General features: G+C 39.6%; 1 protein-coding gene across 9 annotated transcripts in view; it reads left to right on the top strand.

Annotated features, from left to right (window-relative positions):
* Nucleotides 1-25,000, top strand: part of EXOC6 (exocyst complex component 6) — a 113,796-nt gene that overhangs the window by 24,482 nt on the left and 64,314 nt on the right. For all 9 annotated transcript variants that reach the window (XM_087702605.1, XM_087702604.1, XM_087702611.1 and 6 more), the window contains exons 2-12: nt 4,919-5,090; nt 7,154-7,201; nt 7,301-7,391; nt 8,191-8,236; nt 10,512-10,716; nt 13,800-13,955; nt 14,710-14,778; nt 16,567-16,650; nt 16,731-16,777; nt 18,184-18,304; nt 22,644-22,715. In XM_087702605.1, the coding sequence (XP_087558731.1) occupies nt 4,919-5,090; nt 7,154-7,201; nt 7,301-7,391; nt 8,191-8,236; nt 10,512-10,716; nt 13,800-13,955; nt 14,710-14,778; nt 16,567-16,650; nt 16,731-16,777; nt 18,184-18,304; nt 22,644-22,715 (1,111 nt within the window). The remainder of the gene's footprint in view (nt 1-4,918; nt 5,091-7,153; nt 7,202-7,300; nt 7,392-8,190; nt 8,237-10,511; nt 10,717-13,799; nt 13,956-14,709; nt 14,779-16,566; nt 16,651-16,730; nt 16,778-18,183; nt 18,305-22,643; nt 22,716-25,000) is intronic.

A 25,000-nucleotide genomic window follows, 5' to 3' on the forward strand; every position in this document is an offset into this window, starting at 1 on the left:
TAGTATAACTAAATACCTCACTTTCATTGTACAGTATATGTTCAATTACAATTAGTATTATTTTTTCCCCCAATAAATCATAGTTCCCTTACATTCTTGGTTATCTATTTGATAACAGTATACCTTTATATAATCCCCATGTGAAAGAAAAGATTTTTTTAACCAACCATTTATATTTATATATCACTATTTTCCATTATACATGATTCCACCAATCAACTATCAGGTATGCTTATGTTCATTATTATCCTTGTACATCCTACCTTCAAACAAAAATCTTATTCCTTCATTTCCCAACAAAATATTCTAAATAGTCGCTACATATATATACCAATTTTTTAAATTATTCCCTTATTAAAATTATTTATCAACAACAAGATATCATTGTAATATGTTCTTAAGGTTATACATTATATCACCATTATACTCTATCAAGTATACATAAAACCGTCGTTATCCGTATCCTTTTTAAAACAAAAAATTCTAAAGTATTCAATTCATAGATAGATCAGTTTTTCATTGTATCGTCGTTAATTTATTTCACAGCATGATCGTGTCATCATTTAACTCCTTCAGTTAAAACATGAGTAAAACATTTTTCATTCCCAAGTTTTTTCCCCCAGCAACTGATAAAACAAGTCCCATATCTTATAAAATTGCTCGGATGACTGAGCATCTCTGTTCAAGGAAATAATACATTTTGCACCTGGCAAGTATGCTGCAGTTTTGTGAATGTCTAACTAGCACGTAGATGTCATTCACAACCTGTCCCTTCTTCTTTTTTATAGAGGCAAAGAGAGGAGAAAGTGGGTGTTTACCTGTGATTATTCAAGCCCTGATTACATATAAATATTGGGCTGCTTTTCACATTTAGATTTTTGTGCTGGTAAATACCTAAAATAATTGGGCAAAGTGCAATATGTTGTATGAACGGAATTATTGCAGCACTATAATCATTTGATTTCAGGTTGTGAGAATTGCGTGCAAATTTGCAATCGGTTTTCTGTTTTTTAGCAATAGCAATAGCAGTAGACTTATATACCGCTTCATAGGCCTTTCAGGCCTCTCTAAGCGGTTTACAGAGAGTCAGCATATTGCCCCCAACAATCTGGGTCCTCATTTTACCCACCTCGGAAGGATGGAAGGCTGAGTCAACCCTGAGCCGGTGAGATTTGAACCGCTGACCTGCTGATCTAGCAGTAGCCTGCAGTGCTGCATTTAACCACTGCGCCACCTTGACTCATTTTGACGTGTGAGTTGTGTGGCTGCCTCATTGTATTCTGTTGCTGGCCACCGACCCAGGAAGAGAACATTTACTCTGGTTGATTTGACTTAAAGCCTTTTCAGGATTCTAGCTCCAGAGGTAACATGAAATAGAGATCCATTCATGTCAATTTCCTGATCTGTTGAACGTAGCTGATTTGGCACCAAAAAAGAAATAAAAATTTGATTATTCATTGGATTTGTTAAGGCTACTCAGCTCCAAGATGGCAGTAATATGGTAAGCAACAGAAGAGGAATCAGCAAAGGTTCTAAGTAAGGGAGAGAGAAGAGAGGGAGAGGGAGGGAGGGAGAGGAGGAGGGAGAGAGAGAGAGAGAGAGAGGGAGGGAGAGAGAGAGGGAGAGATTTAACTGCGCACACCCACGCTGGTAGTAAAAAAATTAGCAACCCACCACTGAGCCATAGTTTTCTGTTCTGTCCCCCCTTCTCCGCTCGTTAACAGACGACAGGCAGACAAACTTAAAAGGAACTCACTTAATCATTCCTCGGCTCAGACTGGCTGCGAGCCCAAAAATAAACATAAACAAAGTCTCTGACAAGGATATAACAGAATGCAAAACAAAACTCTTACAGAACAATTCACTTCTCCAAGTGTCTCCTTGAATCAGGGTTACAGAAAGCCAATCACTTCTCCAAGTGTCTCTCACAAACAAACCACGACCGATGAGTGATGAACGTTGACTCCTGCAACCAGGGCGTGGCACCATCCGTCCTTTTATCACTAGAAGACGCCACTAACGAGCCCCGGCTGCATTGTTAATCTTGCATCCCGAAAGGACTCACAAGAGACATCTGCTGAGTCACAAAAGTTTTATATGCCAGCAAAATAATGCTTAGGATCCAGATATTTTATAAGCTGATCTTATATGAGACTGAGAAACATTTTATTGCTGATAGGTGCTGGGTAATTAAGAAAATCAAATCATACAGCAGACAGTATGTGCTTCACCAATGCCCAAAAATGGCAGTCCCAAAACATTTCATTGTCCGTGCATGAAACATATATACATGTCAGGAAACTTAACACTATGAGCATGGCAAAACAGACAATTGGCAAAAGAGTGAGATTCTCTCCTTATTCATTCAACTTATATACTGAATATATATATATCAAAGGACCCTGGAAGAAACATCTATAATTTGTGTTATGCAGTTGAGACTAGCTACTCTGAGAGCCAAAAATACAAAGGATCTGCAAGATATAGTAATAAAAGCCGAGGCGCACCATGAATCAATAGCGTAAAATTAAGCATAAAGGCAAAAGGAATGAGAATGTTATTTTCCACAAGGTGGCACTGTTTCCATACAACATAGAGAAAATATATATATTTTAGTTGGTTTTAAGTTTGTTCTGTTTTCACGCTGAACGGCTAATAGCTTTGGAAACTGTCTGTGTATATTATACACTGCAGCTTTTAAGACCGAACCTAAACTTTCACATTTTGATATTTATAAGGACCGACATGATTTTGGTGACCAAAAAAACCTGCTCACTTTTTTTTCCTTTTTACTACTCTCTATGCCGGCTTTTCACCAAAATATGTTTAGAATGTGTTTGTTTTCTAGAACATAGCATCCTATTTTCCAATAAAATTAGATATTCCATTCTTGGCTTAATAAGAAATTAATTCCTACGAAGGAACAGCTACTGCCAAAAAGCTTAGGTGGCTGGAGAGGGAAGTTATACATGGTTTGGGAAAATCAAAAGGGTTTAAAATGTTTAGAATGTGTTTGTTTTCTAGCATATAGCATCCTATTTTCCAATAAAATTAGATATTCCATTCTTGGCTTAATAAGAAATTAATTCCTATGAATTAACTAATTTACTGCCAAAAAGCTTAGGTGGCTGGAGAGGGAAGTCATACCATGGTTTGGGAAAATCGAAAGGGTTTAAAAATATGCTTTCCTCAAAAAATATTATCCTCCAAAAGGCACTACAGATGTCAGGGTGATTTATTTAATGAATGCTTGTTTCGTTTTTTATGATATTTCTGTCTGAGAACTGAAGGTATCATAACCCCCAGAATAGCAGCCATTTAAGATAAATTGGGTCAGGCAGTTTTTATGAGCCCCATTCCACTCTACTGGGGACTTAAACTGGAATCTCCTTGCTTAAAACAAAATATTATAATGGCTCTCAGATGTAAGAGTTTAAAAAAAAGAAACTGGCCGCAAAATTTTTTTGAATCCCACCACTTAATGTGTTCATATAAAATGTGCATGTCTAAAAGGGGGGGGGGGCTAGATTACTTTGCATACAATAGCATTTATCAACTTAGATATTTATAAATTTTGTGTGCTTGTAGAAACAGGGGAAAAAAACCAATGGAACTTACAAATACTAAACTCCTTTTGTCTGATGAAAGGTAGCGTAGCAGACCTGTAAAATATATGGCCCTGGGAAGGATAACAAGAGCTGAAAATGTCATTCTGAAATCTTTAATTTGGTGTCTTCAGGGTGGGAATCTTGATCAAGATATCCTGAGTTGGTTTGGAATGAACACTTGTTAAAGTTTGCATCACTGTATTCAAAGGGGAAACAAGTAAATGCATTCTTTAAAAAAGCTACTAATCTTGGTTTTGGATTTTTTTTTAAAATTTATCCATGAATTAGCCGCCCAGAGTCCCAATGGGAGTGGGCGGCATACAAATCTTATTAAACTCGAAATTCGAAACTGGAATGTAGGTAATGTTGGGTTTTGTCCACTAGAGGGCGCTAACAGGATGACTAATTTCTGAGTTAGAGGCATGAAAAAAACACCAGTAATTTAAAGAAAACTTTAAAAATTGATTTTTCCCTGTAATGGTGCCCCCCCCCCACTCCACCCCATGCATATTTTGGACATACAATGAGTGGACAGGTGAATAAGTTCCACCACTGAATCAATAGCAATAGCAATAGCAGTTAGACTTATATACCGCTTCATAGGGCTTTCAGCCCTCTCTAAGCGGTTTACAGAGTCAGCATATATCGCCCCCACAGTCTGGGTCCTCATTTTACCCACCTCGGAAGGATGGAAGGCTGAGTCAACCTTGAGCCGGTGGGATTTGAACCGCCGAACTGCAGATAGCAGTTAGCTGAAGTGGCCTACAATACTGCACCTTAACCACTGATAGATAGATAGATAAGAGATATGGATGGATGGATGGATGGATGGATGGATAGATAGATAGATAGATAGATAGATAGATAGATAGATAGATAGATAGATAGATAGATAGATAGATAGATGATAGATAGACAGACAGACAGACAGACAGAGATATAGAGATATAGAGATAGATAGATAGATAGATAGATAGATAGATAGATAGATAGATAGATAGATAGCAATAGCAGTTAGACTTATATACTGCTTCATAGGGCTTTCAGCCCCCTCTAAGCGGTTTACAGAGTCAGCATATCGCCCCCAACAACAATCCGGGTCCTCATTTTACCCACCTCGGAAGGATGGAAGGCTGAGTCAACCCTGAGCTGGTGAGATTTGAACCGCCGAACTGCAGAACTGCAGTCAGCTGAAGTAGCCTGCAGTGTTGCATTTAACCACTGCGCCACCTCGGCTCTTATGTAAGCAAAGTCATGCCTAGAAGACTTTTAAATTAATGTTAATTTCTGTTTGCATTTTCTTTTGATAGGTCTGTGTATGATGACCAGCCAAATGCACACCAAAAGTTTATGGAAAAATTGGACGCATGTATACGTAACCATGACAAAGAGATTGAAAAAATGTGCAATTTTCACCATCAAGGATTTGTGGATGCCATCACGGAACTTCTTAAAGTAAGGGCTGATGCAGAGAAACTGAAGGTAAGGAGCTGCAGTTTTTAAAATAATTAAACAATAAGTGCAGTTCTAGGGTTGCAGGATTTATGGCCACGTGTTCTCTTTCTAAGTAAAATAGTGATAGTAAAAATATCCTTTAGATGCTTGTGAATAATGACTCAAAATATTACAATAGTAACGAAAGGACTTACAGTATGCCGTAAAAATGCTGCAAATTACTTTTTGTCATTAAATATAATTAGGTAGAAGCTGAAGCTGGTGGAATGATCTCCCCACAGAGATCCAGACCCTTCCCACTCTCTCGGCCTTCCGGAAAGCCATTAAAACCTGGTTGTTCCGGCAGGCCTGGGGCTGTTGACCCCGAAATACGGTCCAGCCCCTTTCAGAATAGAGTGCATGATGTGTTGTATTTTATATCTATTTTTCTTCCCTGTATCTTATTTTTCTTTTTTTTATTATTATTATTGTTGTATTGTAAGCCGCCCGGAGTCCTTCGGGATCGGGCGGCATATAAATGTTATTAAAACTTAAAACTTAAACTTAAACTTCCCATCCAGACCCCCACAGCTTCCAGGCACTGGACTAAGACAATTATAGATTGTTTAATTCAGCGGCCTCCAACCTTTTGGGCACCAGGGACCGGTTCCGAGGAGAAAGGGTTTTCCGTGGACCAGAGGGCGCATGGTTTTGCATGCTGCCTACATCTCGGGGATGTAGCTTTCCTTGTTTGCGCAGCCCGGTCTCTGGCATGCTGCAGCCCGGTGTTGGTCCACAGACCAACAGCCGGGCCCCCCTCGACCGAGTGGGCTGGGAAATATTTTCGAGATACTTTTTTTCTGAGTATCCAGACCCAGCATGGAAATTTCCTCTTCCCGCAGATGTTTCTCCAAAAATCGTTGGGATTTTTTTTTTCTTTTAAAGATACTGTGAGATTTCCTCAGAAGTAAATTGTGGAAATAGACCGATTAGATCTCACAGGTTAGGTCTCCTCCGGATTCCATCTGCCAGCCAATGTCGGTTGGCGACTCCCCGGGGGAGAGCCTTCTCTGTTGCAGCTCCAGCCCTCTGGAACGATCTCCCCGTGGAGATCCGGACCCTTACTACCCCCCCCCCCGGCCTTCCGCAAAGCCGTTAAGTCCTGGCTGCTCCAGCAGGCCGGGGGGCTTGTGAAACATCCAGCCCCACAGAAATTGTGAATGTTGCGTTTTTTAAAGTGTTGTTTTGTCTATTTATCCCCTTCCCTTGTCTATTGTAAGCCGCCCGGAGTCCTTCGGGAGTGGGCGGCATACAAGACCAAATAAACTAAACTAAACTAAACTAAACTAAACTAAACTAAACTAAACTAAACTAATCTAATCTTAGCTCCCTTTGCACATTTATAAGAAAGGAAAAAAAAGTATGTGCCCCAGACAGAGTGCGCATAGTTCACCAGAGGTTATGAGTAGAACAGCATTATATAAAGGATATTCATATAACTAGAGCCTCAATGAGGTCATTGAGCAGCTTTGTTCAGAATTTAATGAGTTTTTTAATAAACTAGAATGTGCTGCCTTATTATGATGACCTAATGAGTCACTTAATATGTGGGAAACTCTGAGGTCGAGCACTGGCTGCACCTGCAGTATTAAAATGTCGCTTGGCTGGCAATATCCACGTTTGATGTTAATCAACCTCCCAGTGTTTGCATTCAGCAAAGTATGAATGTTTAATTACCATAAAATGCAATCACCATTTCTTGCAGACAATGAGTGACACATAGACCTCATTGAGGTTATCAAAGAAGGACCAGTGGTCAATTGGGTCAGTGATTTGAATTGTTTGACAGACCTATGGAAACAAAAGTTCAAAAATCCCAAGTAAAATTGAGAAGTTTGCCACTGAATCTGTTGGAAGGAACTGTCATAACTAATTGAAGTTAACAAAAAACCCTTGGTGATCGAAAGTTCAAGTTCAAGCTGTAGAGTTAATTTGGATTTACATCCCTTTGTTCTAAGTTTCTCATGAAGCATGATCTGATTACAAGGGTGAGCAGCTGCATCAGGGCATTATATGCATATTTTTCTAATAAAGGTGAAATCATTTTTAAGGTCCAAGTTACTGATACAAACAGAAGACTCCAAGAAGCTGGGAAAGAGGTAAGAAAGTGGCTTTTCCCCAATTCATTCAACAAATGTTTTACGCAATATGACATGAGTCCTCCTAATTTAACCATAATATGTTTGAAAATACTCAAGGTGCTAGCTCAGACAGAGGAAGTCATCCAGAGTAGACTCCAGCAGAGGAATATTACGACGGTGGTCGAAAAACTTCAGTTGTGCCTTCCAGGTTAGTCACAAATACTTAAAAACGCCAAATATAGGCGTACCAAAATTATTTATTAAATTTATAGGCCGCTCAATCCCACAGGACTCTGTCACTTCATATCTTAAATCTAGATATATTCCAACACAATTAATACAAAATTGATATGTGATACACAGTACTTTCTGGAGCAAATGTGGCTTAAAAGATTTAAAGGAGATATTTAAATGCATTTAAATCAGTTATCTTTTTTAAAAAATTTGTTCATTCATATCCAGGATATTGATAAGGATATTCAGAGACGGAATATTGTTGATGATATTAATTTGTGTTGTCATGTAATTGAATATTATTTAACCATTCATGATGGAACCAGAGTTTCAAAGATAAGCTGAAACATCGTTATATGCAATATTTCCCAGATCCCCATTTCTGACATTTGGTTTTAGTTACACAGAGAAACATTACATTTTTACCATTATCTGTGAAACACCTTGGTTTCCTGATGTTCTCTTCCTATAACACATGTTCCTGCCAACAGCAGTGATCTATTTTTGTCTATAAATCCATTGTAATTTTCACGGCGTTGGGTGACCAATAAAGAGTTTAAAATAAAAGTTTTAAAATGCTTTGAGATCAGCCTAAACTAACTTTCTAAAATTCCTATTTTTTACTGCTTTTCCATTTTAAGTTTTCCATCCTTAGGTTGTAAAACTTTCACAATTTCAAAAATGCATTTATATGCGTACAAAACTGATGGTTTGGAAAGCATCTGTATTCTGGATTATATATTTTATAGTGACATTTTTTCTTCTTCTTACAGTATTGGAGATGTACAGCAAATTAAAAGAGCAGATGAATGTCAGAAGGTGAATTAATCGTTTTTAACTCAACTAAATGTTTTAATGAATTGGTTCATCCACTTGTCTATTGCAATTACTGATGGAGTAATAAAGCTTACTTTAGTGAGATGTTTAATGAATTTGGTCTCATTGTATTCAATTCCTGCCTTTGTTCCATGCCTTCCATGACAAATGAACAATTCTCATGAGGAAAAATAAAAGTATTTGGAAGAATTAGTCATTGGCTTTAGAAATTAAATGTTTAAGTCATATCCATGAAATTGAAATAATTAACATTTGGCTTATAATTCCATTTTATTGTTTGATTTGGTTTTATTATTTCAAAACAAATAGTTAATACATTATCAAAATAGCAAAATAGAGATTTCCCTCACTGGTTAACATTTGTCATCTGATATACCATGCAACTTTCAAAACAAGTTCTAAATAAATATGTAAATATTAATAATGGATCATTATAAATAAAAAAACAAATAATTATTTCTATTTGTTTTTTGACCTCCTACATAATATAGTAAAATGTAGTATATAATGAACTATAGATAATATATTTAATACACCGTAGTATATAATATAATTGTAACAACTCCTGGTGAGATACACCCTATAAGTCACATTCTTTGATCTAACAATTTAATGTCTACAGGTATTTATTGTATTAAAATTCTGGATTTTTAATTATGTGGAATAGCTGCTTGGATATGCTAGGAAAAGAGTATAGCATAGCCAAATGCTTTGCTTTCATCCTTCTCTAATTTTATTTTTTAATCTTGCTATCTTTCAATCTCTGCTTCCATTAGGGTTTATATGTCGCCAACATAATTTTGGTAATAATCTTATTAAGGATTATGTTAGACAAATAAAATTAATACATTCTACAGAGAATTTTATATATATACGAAAGCAATTGAAACTAAAAAAGTGAAGGAAAATAAATAAATTTTCGTCTTGTTCCGCAGCAAGTGTAATTATTATAACAACATCTCTTTTTAAAAAAAGCTTAACACTATCTCTTTTAAAAAACCATTCCATTCCATGTCTCATTCTATTCTCTATAATATTTTAAGGGTTTATCACCCCATCTTAATAATATTAAAATTACATTAATAATAGCAGTAGCGTTTAGACTTATTTACATAATTCTCTGGGTGTTTTATAATATCAGCATATTGCTCCCAACAGTCCTCATTTTACTGACCTTGGAAGGATGGGAGAATAAGTCAGCTTTGAGCCCATCAGGATCGAACTCCTAATGGGCTCAGGAGACTCGACTTGCAATACTGCATTCTAACCACTGTGCCAATAGGACTCCTAATAAACCCACTTTAAATCCATCCTTTTACATTTATATCTCATTTTACATTTATAACTTATATATCTCTCAGAATTGTTGGTGTCCCGAAGTCTAAATTCTGAAGTTACTTTTGTAATTTCAGCAAAGAAAAATTATCCGTATCGTGGTTCATATTCTCACTATCACTTCTAATGAAATCTTTGACAATTTCAGTGTCCATTTTGTGAATTCATTGCAGAGAAGTTATCCACATCACTTTTTAGATATTCGATTGTCTTTTGTAATTATCAAATCATCATCCAGTATCATTTGTAAATCAATTATTTCCCTCTTTTTTTATAAGCTATCATTTTTAAATACACATTCAGATCAATTTCAATTTTATTCAGTGGAGCTTCTCATCAATAAAATATTCCAATTCTACAATAACAGATAACATTATAATTAAGTATTTCACTCATTCAACAAAAAAAAACCCTTTGATATATTTATTTCCTTCTAGTGCCCTCTAGTGTCCAACCTGCAGAGTTGTCTTATTAGTTATTTAGATATAAACCAAAGTATTTCCCACAGGAAAAAATCCTTTTAATTAACTTCAAAGTCTTTAATTCAAATCCTTCTGAACTGTTAATCCATTAAAATTTTCTAAAATCAGCACTGTATTCACCCTTTTGCTGTGTAGTCTGAAAAAAATCTTTATAAAATTTTAAATTCATAATTTTTTTTATAAAGGAGAATTCACCCAGCAAACACAATCAAATTTGAAGTCCCAAATGTTTTTTAAAAGCAGTAATTTTAAAAACAACAACTCCAAAGTGTATCCAATGCCATTTCTTTCTTCTTTTTGTCTCCACTCTTATATGAGACTAGATTATTCAGGATCTGGAATCTAGGCTGTTATCAATTTTTTTTTGTTTAAAAAATATGCTATGTTTTTTTCCCTTTCCGTCTTAAAAAAAAGATGGTTTCTTGTTTTTTTTCCCCCAGATATTATTCTGCTCTAAAAACAATGGAACAGCTAGAAAACATATATTTCCCTAGAGTTAGTCAATATCGGTTTTGCCAAATCATGATTGGGAACCTTCCAAAGCTTCGCGAGGAAATTAAAGGGATTTCCATGTCAGATCTGAAGGACTTCCTGGAGAGCATCCGGAAACATTCAGATAAAATTGGTGAAATGGCAATGAAGCAGGTAAACATCCTGAAATGCTCAATTTTAAAATATTATTCAGTAAAACCGGACTACAACAATCACATTTAGATTTTGTTCCTAGTCTCAGGGGAACTTTCTCTGATAGCATCCAAGAACCGCCTTACTAACATTATGAATACAGGTTCACCGACAAAAGGGCGCCCGATAAAAGCACGCCTGACTAAACCGCGGTGACAAAACCGCGAGTTCTAAACCACGCCGACGAATGAGCGCTGAAGTGCACCGACAACAGCGCGCCGACAGAAGCACTCTCTAAACCTAAACCTAATCCTAACCCTAACCCTAACCCTAAACCTAAACCTAATCTTAAACCTAACCCTAAACCTAACCCTAACCCTAAACCTAACCCTAAACCTAACCCTAAACCTAACCCTAAACCTAACCCTAAACCTAACCCTAAACCTAACCCTAAACCTAACCCTAAACCTAACCCTAAACCTAAACCTAACCCTAACCCTAAACCTAAACCTAAACCTAAACCTAAACTTAACCCTAACCCTAACCCTAACCCTAACCCTAACCCTAACCCTAAACCTAAACCTAAACCTAAACCTAACCCTAAACCTAACCCTAAACCTAACCCTAACCCTAAACCTAACCCTAAACCTAAACCTAAACCTAAACTTAACCCTAACCCTAAACCTAACCCTAACCCTAACCCTAAACCTAACCCTAACCCTAAACCTAACCCTAACCCTAAACCTAAACCTAAACCTAAACTTAACCCTAAACCTAACCCTAACCCTAACCCTAACCCTAAACCTAACCCTAACCCTAACCCTAACCCTAAACCTAAACCTAACCCTTAACCTAACCCTAACCCTTAACCTAACCCTAACCCTAACCCTAAACCTAACCCTAACCCTAAACCTAAACCTAACCCTAAACCTAACCCTAAACCTAACCCTAACCCTAAACCTAAACCTAACCCTTAACCTAACCCTAACCCTAACCCTTAACCTAACCCTAAACCTAACCCTAACCCTAACCCTAACCTTAAATCGCGCTTCTGTCGGCGCGCTGTTGTCGGCGTGTTGATGACATCGCGGTTTTAGCGCCGCGCTTTTGCCGTGCGCGCTTTTGCCGTGCGCGCATTTGTCGGGTCACGATGAATACATATGTGCAAACACCATGGGGCAGCCTTCTCCACAGCAGCATAGCCTTTTCCTACCCATTTTCAACTGCAAAATACAGTTTTGCATCTCAATGGTATGAAACTGGATGAATGAGATTCATTCCGAAACAAAACCAGTGGAATCATTCTTCATGCATATTTCTAGATATGTGACCAAACCTTGGACAGGGGGGCCTAGACTGGGATGGATGTTTGTCTTCTTCCCATAAACACTCTTTTAAGGGTCTCTGTCAAACATATTTGACCATGCTGGGCCCTTTTGCCAAGGGTATCTTCTGCTGTCTTACTGTAAAGTGGATATGCTTGGGTGGAGATGTATGTATGTATGTATGTATGTATGTATGTATGTATGTATGTATGTATGTATGTATATTTTTTAGTGTCACAACCCCTGCTATGCCCAAATATGGGAGGAAGCCTACTGCTTCCTTTCTCTGTCTATCGGCTCGTCACAAGGGACCATCCAGACAGAAACCCAATATTTTTACTGTTGCCTTTGTTACAGTTGTGTTGCATTTGTGCTGATAAATAAATAAAGGGAGACTAGTATAGATCTATTTCAAGCTATTTAGCTCTCATCAGCTAGCCATACCCTTACTGGGATTCGAACCTGGGCTGTATTACATATTAGGCAGATGTGTTAACCACTAAGCCACAGGCTCTCCTCCGTTATCAGCTAAGCCAGGGAGAAAGGTGTATATTTAAAGTCACAACCCCTGGTATGCTCAAATATGGGAGGAAGTTCACTGCTTCCATTCTCTGTCCATCGGCTCGTCACAACAGACCGTCCAGGCAGAAACCCAATATTTTTACTGTTGCCTTTGTTACAGTTGTGTTGTATTTGTGCTGATAAATAAATAAAGGGAGACTAGTATAGATCTATTTCAAGCTATTTAGCTCTCATCAGCTAGCCATACCCTTACTGGGATTCGAACCTGGGCTGTATTACATATTAGGCAGACGTGTTAACCACTGAGCCACAAGGTTCTCCTCCTTTATCAGCTGAGCCAGGGAAATAGGTATGTATTTAGTGTCACAACCTCTGGTATGCCCAAATATGGGAGGAAGCCTACTGCTTCCTTTCTCTGTCTATTAGCTCGTCACAAGAGACCATCCAGACAGAAACCCAATATTTTTACTGTTGCCTTTGTGACACTAAATACATACCTATTTCCCTGGCTCAGCTGATAAAGGAGGAGAACCTTGTGGCTCAGTGGTTAGCACATCTGCCTAATATGTAATACAGCCCAGGTTTGAATCTCAGTAAGGGTATGGCTAGCTGATGAGAGCTAAATAGCTTGAAATACATCTATACTAGTCTCCCTTTATTTATTTATCAGCACAAATACAACAACACTAAATACATACCTATTTCCCTGGCTCAGCTGATAAAGGAGGAGAACCTTGTGGCTTAGTGGTTAACATATCTGCCTAAGATGTAATACAGCACAGGTTCAAATCCCAGTAAGGGTATGGCTAGCTGATGAGAGCTAAATAGCTTGAAATAGAGCTATACTAGTCTCCCTTTATTTATTTATCAGCACAAATACAACATATTTATATATATGTATGTATGTATCTATGTATGTATATACACATACATACATACATATATTCATACATATTCTTCTTCCTTCCATTCCTTATATCATCCCCCATTTGAGTTGGGTTCAGATGGAAAGGGTTGACAGAAGGTTTAGCAGTCTTCTTCCACATTTGTTTCCATCCTATCTTCAGCTGCACAGCAAGTTTATCACACTCCGTCCCGTTCTTTTGAAAAATGCTGAGATCTGCTGGATCCAGCTAAAGTATTAGGAGACCACCTCTCCCGCGACTCTGGCCTTGTTATGGCTTGAATTTGTTTCTTGGGACTGTAAAAGAGACCTCGTGGATTATTTCCTTGTCTGTATCTGCTTTGCTAATGCAGGCGCAGCAGCAAAAGAGTTTTAACACCGCTCTTCAGAAGCAGGGCAGTCTCTGTTGCGGAAAGAACGTATACGCCAGCAGCAATGGGATTGCAGAAGCAAGGAGCGAAGTCGTTTCAAAGCAAACTCTAGAGGACGAAGAAGAAAACGAAGAGGAGGTATTTCAGTGGATTATATTGTATTTTTACGCTTAGGCGACTGCAACGGGGTAGACCAGGGGTGTCAAACTGGATCTGGCCCACGGGGTGCTTAGATCTGGCCCACGGGGCTGACCTAGAAACCGCGGTGGCTCTGCCAGTGAAAATTTGGATTTTGGATTTGGATTTATTGCACTTATATGCCGCCCTATTCCCGGAGGGACTCAGGGCGGCTCACAAATCGGGTAGGGAATACAAGCAAGGGGGAAAACATCAAACAAGCAGCTACAAAAAGAGTTTAAAAACACAACAACAAACCACACAGATCGAGCGGGGACGGGAACCCGTCAACCCCAGGCCTGTCGGAACAGCCAGGTTTTAAGGGCTTTGCGGAAGGCCTGATGGGGGGTGAGGGTCCGAATCCCCACGGGGAGCTCGTTCCAGAGGGTCGGAGCAGCCACAGAGAAGGCTCTCCTCCGGGTAGTCGCCAGTCGGCATTGGCCGGCGGATGGAATTCGGAGGAGGCCTAATCTGTGGGATCTGATCGGTCCATTGGAGGTAATTGGCAGCAGGCGGTCTCTCAAGTACCCGCTTTTGAATAAGTACCTCTCGTCTTTAGTTACCATAACAACCATGGGACTAATCATAACAAAGTTTTGCCCATGAATGACAATATTGGCTTTCATTTAATTTATGCTAAAAGTTTGCTTTGTAATGTTATATCTGATTGGATGTTACATTCTTGCCTTTTTTTGGGGGGGGTGCATTTCTACAGGTTTTGACTGCTCACGATCTGGTAGATTTTTCTCCTGTGTATAGATGCCTACATATTTATTCAGTTCTGGTATGTATATGTTATATATGAAAACCCTTTTATTTGTATATGCGTAGAAATGTGTGACCCGACAATTGCGCGATAGACATATGCGCGCCGACAAAACAGCGCCGATTAAAACGCTTTGTCAAAATCGCGCCCACAAATTCACGACGTCAAAATCGCGCCGACAAAAGCGCGATGACAAGCACAATAAAATCAAAAAAATTTTTAGGGTTAGCGTTAGGGTTATATGTGAAAAAGGTTTTTATTTTTCATTTTTTCATTTTCATAAACTCACATATATACTGTGCATAGCCGGAGCCATACAACATTAAACAATAATCGCGGCAATTCTTCTTGTCAACAATACCCCCCAAAATAGAAACCCAATATACCTCTTCCACTCTCCGTACACCTCTTTCTTCCACCCCCCTCCAACTTTCTATCTTCCCTCCATCATCCCCCTCTACCCTACTTCCCCTCCCCCTCTACCACTCCTCTCTCCCGATCCACTCCCTCCCTTCCTTCTCACCCTCCCTCCCATCCTCTCTCCCGCCCTCTCTACCCATCTTTCTTCTATCCCACTCCTTAGCATTAGGGTTATAATGTACGTATACACGTCCCACTATGTTAAAGGCCCAGCACACTCACTGGGCTCTCTATAGTTTGTTGACGACGCGATTTTGTCGGCGTGCATTTGTTGGCGTGCATTTGTCAAAAATCAATTAGCGATTTTGATGGCGCTCATTTGTCCGTCGCGGTTTTGTCGGCGCGCATATGTCTATCGCGCATTTGTCGGTGAACCATAGAAATGTATATATAGTGTAATAATGAAGATGTGCCTAGTTATTGCCTGCTGCTAATGCTTGTCTGCTTAGTTGTAACATTGTTGTTTTCATTCTTCCCTAAAGACAAGGGCCTCTGAGCCACTAGAGGCTCTGTTTTACAAGCAGAAAAAGAAAGCGTTTCCCCCTAGTTTCCCTTCTCTTCATAATTCCCATTGTAACCTCATGTACTGTTGCCTAATTTTCCAACACAACTTGGTAAAGACGGAGGAGGCTGGGTGAAAAGAAGAAATTAGTGGCCACGGTTATTGGTTGCAGCCCTACAAATTTTGCTTTAGGCTAAGTAAAGTTTAGAATAGTCTCACTGAAAATAATGAGATTCATGCGTCAGCGTTCCAAATACCATGCAGAATTAAATCAGAGTTGAAGGCAAAACTATGATTAAACTTCCAATTTAATAAAGCAGGCATGTTGGCACATAGCTGTGGGGATTCCAACTCTGGAAGTTACATCAGAATCCCACCCAGTTAAAAGTTCATGATCTTGTCCCCACACCCACAGTCCATCACATGGTCCAATCTCCTTCTTCCACGCTGGCGTCCATGCCCAGCTTCTTCCGGTCAGTATCAGTATAAATACCTGTAGTAAAACAGAATGCACAGTATATATTTGAAATTATGAGCAGCCCATAGAAGAGCCGAGGTGGCGCAGTGGTTAAATGCAGCACTGCAGGCTACTGCTAGATCAGCAGTTCAGCGGTTCAAATCTCACCGGCTCAGGGTTGACTCAGCCTTCCATCCTTCCGAGGTGGGTAAAATGAGGACCCGGATTGTTGTTGGGGGCGATATGCTGACTCTGTAAACCACTTAGAGAGGGCTGAAAGCCCTATGAAGCGGTATATAAGTCTACTGCTATTGCTATTGCTATAGAATATTTTTTTCATATTCAGAAAAGTGGGGGGAAATTTTGTCATGAAAATATTTGGGAGAACAAACAGATCTCTAAAATTGTCCATATTTATTTGGTTTAGGGTGATGAAGAAACATTTGAAAACTACTATAGAAAACAGAGGAGGAAACAAGCGCGACTCGTTCTGCAGCCACAGTCCAACATGGTACTTGACCTGAAAGAAGAAAAGATTTATACAACCTCTCAAATTGCTTTCTGTTAAATGATTGTGTCCTTTCCTTACAGCATGAAACAGTAGAAGATTACAGAAGATACTTCAGTCAAATTGTAGGGTGAGTAAAGCTGCTATCTCAACTTATTGTAGCTTTTCAACGTGTTGGCATGTGCTTTTTTTGGTCTTATTTTTGCTATATTAACACCAGCAATGGATATTTTAAGGGATGGAAACAGTTACTCCCCCCCTTGCTCCTCCCATCATTGTATGATAAATTAAGTTTTCTTGAAAATAAATCTTGTGTGTATTAAAGAACTGGATTTAAAGTCACTGGAGACATGGAGGCTGCTTGGAAAGATGGTTTATTGTTGGACAGGGCCACGTGGCTTGAGCCCTGAACAGAAAAGGGGATCACATGCTTCAATGTTGGTGGAGAAGAAGAGAAGGGCTGAGGGAGGGGCTTGCTAGGCTTTTTATACCCTGTTCAGTCCCACCTCTCTGTTTCCTGTTCCTGTGTAAGAAATGTATTCTGATTGGTTGTCAGACTCCCATGGGGCCATGCAGGGGCAACTCTCTAGGCTGTGTTGAATCCAGGTATAGATGAGTTCTCAGATGCCATGTGATCAGTTGAGTAAAGTTCCAACATTTATTAGAGATTATCATATTGGCATGTCTGAGAAAACCCGAATCTGAAAGTTTCCAGGTTTTCCCCACCCAAAAGAAAGTCCCAAGTCCCTGGCCAGCCCCCACAAGTCCATCACATGGTCCAGACACCATCCAAAACTGGAGATACCCCCCAGTCACACCACCGCAGCTGCAGGGCAAAGTGTCCTTGACTCTCTGAGAAAAGAATGTTATTTTGAATATATATATCTCCCATACTCCATATAATCCCCCTTCCCAGTTTCCCACAGTAAAAAATGTGACGGGTCTGAAGGCCCAATGTGAATAGCACTGTGTTGAATAGCAATAGCAATAGCAATAGCAGTTAGACTTATATACCGCCTCATAGGGCTTTCAGCCCTCTCTAAGCGGTTTACAGAGTCAGCATATCGCCCCCACAGTCTGGGTCCTCATTTCACCCACCTCGGAAGGATGGAAGGCTGAGTCAACCTCGAGCCGGTGAGATTTGAACCGCTGAACTGCAGATAACAGTCAGCTGGAGTGGCCTGCAGTACTGCACCCTAACCACTGCGCCACCTCGGCTCTTTCTATGAATGCATGAACAAAAAATATGCTCTCCCACTGAGGTGCGGCTTGAGGGGTAAACGTCCACATTTATTACCGCATCTCAGATATACTCGTCCTAATTAAATGGCGGAGCGTGGGTTTCTTCACACATTCCCTTTAATTAAGCGCCAGAGGTGCGATACGGCGCAAAAGGCCAGCGAAAGCCCCCATGTTTGGGGGCTGAGGAGGAAAGGGGGAGAGGAAAAGAGGGAGCATTGGGGCTTTTATTGCTCCTTATCAATGATATCTCACCTTAAAGTCCCGTTAACCCCACGATTTGTTAACCTCGTTCAGGTTTTTTGTCGTTGAGGATCACATTTTACACGCAACCCAAGGATTAATCACGAGAGCTTACACGGATGAACTTTGGAACATGGCCCTTTCCAAGATTATTGCTGTCCTTAGAACTCATTCGGTGAGTGAGCTGGGGGGGGGGAGGTTGGGGGGTGGAGCTTCCCATTAAATTTATTTATTTAAGACCCCGTAGAGTAAGTTTAGGGGAAGGAGAATGTGGGGAAGGCTGGTTGTGGTGCAGAATGGAAGTCTAACGTGGAGGGGGGTGGGGAGGGGTCTTGGTAATTAAAAATTGCTCAGATTTGGGGGGGGGGAGCCCATCAAGCCTTTGTTTTTCCCTGCAGTATCAGGCTTTTGAGTCCCAGCCCCTGGGCGATCTGCATAATCCCCCCAACTGAGTTACAATCCCCCCAGGTCTTCCGAACTGTTCTTAGTCCGAACAGTTTAGAATATGCAGAGTTAATCTGCTCTTATTGTTGCAATCTGTCCTAATTAGTTTTCAACTGACCTTTTCATGAGATCAGAGTTGAATTGGTTTAGCATTGAAAACAGCACCAGGAAATAGTTTCTAATTATAATTCCAAACCCTTTTCCAAAGTAAACTTCGCTGGCAAAAAAGCCTTATGATAGCTCCCAATTGTAACAAGAGTTGTACGCTAGCTACTAACTGGATCCTATTAGCTGTTCTTCGGTTGGGGAATTATAAACAAGTGTCATTTAGCCTTATAAAGTTATCTTTTCCTAATTTTTTTGTTTGCAATTTTTTTTTTCGTATAAAGGAATAAAATAGCAAAAATTGCTAATGGCCGATGGACTTTTATTGCGACAGTTTATCTGTAAATAGAAGCAAATGGTTATCTAACACAAACCCAGGCTATTTATTTTATTTTTTTTCTTTTCTTTTATTTAGTTTGTCAAACATGTACAACAGTGTTTCCCAAAGTTTGGTACGCGTACCCCCCCAGGGGTACGGGAAGAGTTTGGTGGGGGTACGCGTTGCACCGGAGTTTGGTGGGGATCACGGGGGAATATCCATTGCACCGTGCTTAGCTGCGCCCACAGAACAAGGAAAGAAATAAGAAATTTATGCGAAGTTGCTTTTTTCTGCATTTGTAGACATTAAGTCGAAAAAAAGGAACAGACTTTTGGAGGTGGAACCGCATCTCAGATTAAAATTAACAACCAGGGAACCAAATTATGACGATCTGTCATCTCAACATAAACAATTTCATCCTTCTCATTGAATCAAATAAACGTTCTTTATAATATAACTTTCGTTTATTTTGCGTATGTACCAAATATATATATATATATGTTATATTTATGCTGATAAATAAATAAAGGGAGACTAGTATAGATCTATTTCAAGCTATTTAGCTCTCATCAGCTAGCCACACCCTTGTTGGGAATCGAACCTGTGCTCTATTGCCTCTTAGGCAGATGTGTTAACCATTGAGCTACAGAGCTCGACTCCTTATCAGCCAGCCAGGGTGAGAGGTATATATTTAAAGTCACAACCCCTGGTATGCCCAAATATGGGAGGAAGGTCACACTTCCACTCTCTGTCTTCGGCTCGTCACAAGAGACCATTCAGACAGAAACCCAATATTTTTTACTGTTGCCTTTTTGTTACATTTGTTATATTTATGCTGATAAATAAATAAAGGGAGACTTTATATATATTTGTATTTTGATATGTTTTTTATGAGGGGTACTCAGCGTTACGAAAATTATAGAAGGGGTACACGTATGTCAAAAGTTTGGGAAACACTGATGTGCAAGGTAACAGGTATAAGTATAAACATGGACGTGAACAAAGGAAATGAATACAAATAAATGGGGACAGTAGGACAGGGATGGAAGGAACTCTGGTGCGCTTATGCACGCCCCGTTTACGGACATCTTAGGACCTCATTTACCACATTTATATCCAACAAAAAAATGTGACTATGGGCAGTGCACAAATGTAACAGCTATTAAAAACTACATGACGATCTACAAGGAGTCATCCGTAAATAAAATAAACATATAAACCTCAAAAATGTGGGAGAACAACAATCACTTGACCTCATACAGCCATCTTGCAGGTTCCCCGTGGATCCCCAAGGCTGATGAAAAAAGCATAGGTTAAGTACCTGAAACAAAGATGTCTTAAGGTTAAGATAGAAAAATACCCCACATTTTTGGGGTTTATATGTTTGTTTTATTTATGAATGACTCCTTCTAGATCGTCTGATATTGTTCAAATCGTCTTCTACCACCATTAACACTTTTATGGTCTCAGCGGATGTCAGAATCAGGCCAATCTTCTCGGAATTTTACTTAGAAACTAAGGAGGGTTAGATCTGGTTAATTCTTGGAAGAGAGACCACCAGGGGACCATCACATCTCCAAGCTAGAAGGGGAAAATGAAAAAAAATGCGCTCTGTAAGAAGAGAATGGCAAATCACATCTGTGGCAGATGACCGCCTACGGCGGTCGACCCAACAGCCGATAAGATCCCACAGGGTGGGCCTCCTTCAGATATCGTCAGCCGGACAGTGTCGGCTGGCGGGCCCCCGGAGGAGAGCCTTCTCTGTGGCTGCTCCGACCCTGTGGAACCAGCTACCCCCAGAGGTCCGGACCTTACCCACCCTCATGGCCTTCAGGAAAGCCGTTAAAACCTGGCTGTTCTGGCAGGCCTGGGGCTGTTGACCTTAGTGTTAAGGTCCAGCCCCGATCAGAGGGTATGTGTGTTGTGAAATTTTAATTATTTCTTTATTTATTTTGCTTTTCTTTTTTTCTTCTTTCGTTGTAAGCTGCCCGGAGTCCCCCGGGATTGGGCGGCCTATAAATTTAATAAATGACATGAAATGAAATAAATTGTCAAGAAAACTGCACGAATGTGTTGGTGCCCTCACCGCAAACGAAACGCGGCGATTATCTTAAATATTTTTTATAGCTTCTACTTAAAGAAGAAATTGGAGTAGCCAACATTTACGTCTGAAATTTAGGTGATGGGGAGCAAAATGTGAGGTAGAGCACTTTCTCAGAAATTGATTTAAATGCCAATGTGGGTGGCATTAGAAGAGTATTGGGCAAATTAATAGTGGATAGGATTATGAGTAGTCTCTAGCCATGAGGGGGATAGATAGATAGATAGATAGATAGATAGATAGATAGATAGATAGATAGATAGATAGATAGATAGATATAGATATAGATATAGATATAGATATAGATATAGATAGATAGATAGATAGATAGATAGATAGAGATAGATAGATAGATAGATAGATAGATAGATAGATAGATAGATAGAGATAGATAGATAGATAGATAGATAGATAGATAGATAGATAGATAGATAGATAGTTAGTTATGGAACACAGTGAAGTGCTAAAAATACACTTACAATTTAGATAGATAGATAGATAGATAGATAGATAGATAGATAGATAGATAGATAGATATAGATAAAGAGAGAGAGAGAGAGAGAGAGATATGGAACACAGTGAAGTGCTAAAAATACACTTACAATTTAGATAGATAGATAGAGAGAGAGAGATAGAGAGATAGATAGAGAGATAGATAGATATAAAACACAGTGATGTGCTAAAAATACACTTACAATTTAGATAGATAGATAGATAGATAGATAGATAGATAGATAGATAGATAGATAGATAGATAGATATAGATAAAGAGAGAGAGAGAGAGAGAGAGAGAGATGGAACACAGTGAAGTGCTAAAAATACACTTACAATTTAGATAGATAGATAGAGAGAGAGAGATAGAGAGATAGATAGAGAGAGAGATAGATATAAAACACAGTGATGTGCTAAAAATACACTTACAATTTAGATAGATAGATAGATAGATAGATAGATAGATAGATAGATAGATATAGATAAAGAGAGAGAGAGAGAGAGAGAGATATGGAACACAGTGAAGTGCTAAAAATACAGTTACAATTTAGATAGATAGATAGATAGAGAGAGAGAGATAGAGAGATAGAGAGATAGATAGATAGATAGATAGATAGATAGATAGATAGATAGATATAACTCAGAGAAACACTCCTCAAATATTATTTCTGAGGAATGTCTAAGGAGAATCTCAATCATTCACGTCAAGGTTGTCTCCAAAGATGTTTTTCAAAAGGCAATGAATATTCTTGGTTTTTTTTTCCTTGGAAAACATTTCGCTTCTCATCCAAGAAGCTTCTTCAGTTCTGGCATTGAAGAACCGAAGAAGCTTCTTGGATGAGAAGCAAAACATTTCCAAGGGAGAAAAAACAACAACAAGTAAATATTTCTGAGGAAGATAAGCAGAAGGAAGTCCTATTTTCAATATACTTTGCTTGTAAGCTTCCATACGCTATTGTTGGAAATGCAGCCATTAGTCAGCTTTACAGCTGTTGAAAATGAGCAACACATTGCTTTAATTTCTTAAGCGTAATCTGATATTTTAACTTTCAGTCCTATTGCACTGACCCTGATCTCGTTCTGGAGCTGAAGAACCTGATAGTTGTCTTCGCGGATACTTTACAGGTTGGTAACATGCTGGCATTTCAGGTATGGAATGTCTGTTTTCTATCTTTTTCTTATTTAACTGGATTCAAGAAATACCTGCCTTAAAATTAAGCGTACACTAAAAATGTCCTCAAACACAGAAAAGGCATAAAAATAAAAAAAGACAAGAGAATGGCAAAGAAGTTGTCTGTGTTTGCAGTAACATTTGACTTGTCTACCCTGCGAGACCACCTACCGCCACCGGTAGCCTCCCACCGTCCAGTGCGACCCCACAAAGTTGGCCCTCAGGGTGCCGTCGGACAGACAGTGTCGGCTAGCGACCCCCAGTGGGGGAGAGCCTTCTCTGTGGGAGCGCCTTCCCTCTGGAATGAGCTGCCCCCGGAGCTTCGCATAATCCCCGACCTCCGGTCCTTCCGGCGCGCCCTAAAAAGTTGGCTTTTCCAACAAGCCAGCCTGGCCTGAACAAAACAAAACAAAGTATTGATCACTGTTAATTTTAATTCGAATTCTTTTTTAAAAAATGTCATTGTCAATTTTAATTGGGTTTGGGATATTCTGTTTAATTTTTAAAAAACTTTTGTATTATGTGTTTCTTTTAATGTCGTACGCCGCCCTGAGTCCTTGGGAGAAGGGCGGCATATAAATCGAATAAACCTCAAACCTCACCTGGCATCTTCTTGAACAGCAGTGCTTGGATTCCCCTTCAGCAAAATCAAAACTCCAGGGAAAATACTAAAGAGTTGGCAGTCTCAGTCATTCTGAATATTTATTTTTTTATATATTCTGCACTTCCAGTCCGGGGTACAGTATGTGATACCAGTAATAGTCCGTTTTCCCCCCATCCCTCTGGTCTAGTGTTTGTCTGTCTGCAATTGGCCTTGTAGATCAAATTTATAAGAAAGAAACGAATAGATGCTCAAATGTGGTGAAGGTAGAATGGTTCCACCACAAAACCGCGTTCGACTAAAGCGCGCTCGACGAAACCGCGTACCTGACGTCATCACAGCGCGATGAAAAAAGCACGCTGTGAGCGCTAAAGCTAAAATTAACCCCTAAACCTAAACCTAACCCTAAACCTAACCCTAACCCTAACCCTAAACCTAACCCTTAACCTAACCCTAAACCTAACCCTAACCCTTAACCTAACCCTAAACCTAACCCTTAACCTAACCCTAAAACTAACCCTAAAACTAACGCTAAACCCAATGCTAACCCTTAACCTAACCCTAACCCTAACCCTTAACCTAACCCTAAACCTAACCCTAAACCTAACCCTAAACCTAACCCTAAACCTAACCCTAAACCTAACCCTAAACCTAACCCTTAACCTAACCCTAAACCTAACCCTAACCCTTAACCTAACCCTAAACCTAACCCTTAACCTAACCCTAAACCTAACCCTTAAACTAACGCTAAACCTAACGCTAACCCTTAACCTAATCCTAAACCTAACCCTAACGCTTAACCTAACCCTAAACCTAACCCTAATCCTTAACGTGAATCGGCTTGCTTTCAAAGCCCTTTTTAAAGCGCCCTTTTTTCTCCGCGGTCGCTGTTGTTGCGCTGCTGATGACGTCAGCGACGCGCTTTAATCGGGCGCGCTTTAGTGGACCGCGGTTTTGTCGTGCCACGGGTAGAATAGTCCCTTATAAGCCCATATTAGGCTTGTGTAAACCCTTTGGCTTGCCTGAGCACCACAGAGTGAAGAGCGCATTGTCTTGGGCTGCATATAAAATATGTAACACAGTCACTGCATATAAACACACACTATGTTAAAAATGTTTACAACCTTGTGCGGCTGCATTGCTAGCTGTGATCAGTGCAAGAAATATATAATAGCATATTAATTGAAGGGGAAGGTTGACTTTTCATATGGAACCCCTTCCCCCCCCTCCTCCTCCTCCTCCTCCTCCCTCCCTCCCTCCCTCCCTCGCTCCCTCCCTCTGTTTCTCTTTATGTATTTAGATAATCATGGTAGAGGACTTGGCCCCTACGTTGTATAAAGAGCGTGGTGGAGGAAAGTGGTATCCATTCATTCCTTCCCCACGAGAGCCATTACCATATGAAGCAGGCCAGAGATAAATGGGAAGCTGTGGAAAAAGAAAAGAGATTAGAGCAAGCTCACTTTATGAATGAGGAGGAAAGAAAGCCCCCAGTGGACTATTGAATGGGAAAAAAAGGATTGTGGTATGCTGACTTTAATTTGCAAAAACAAGGAAGGATACAGGCCTTGAAAACCTCTCAGTTTTGTAAATATCATATGCTGGCTTCTGTTTGCACCTTTGAAAATATTCTGTTTTGTT

Source organism: Thamnophis sirtalis, unplaced genomic scaffold (assembly GCF_051295495.1).
Source record: "Thamnophis sirtalis isolate CommonGarterSnake01/CBP01778 unplaced genomic scaffold, rThaSir2_p1.2 scaffold_15, whole genome shotgun sequence".
NCBI lineage: Eukaryota > Metazoa > Chordata > Lepidosauria > Squamata > Natricidae > Thamnophis > Thamnophis sirtalis.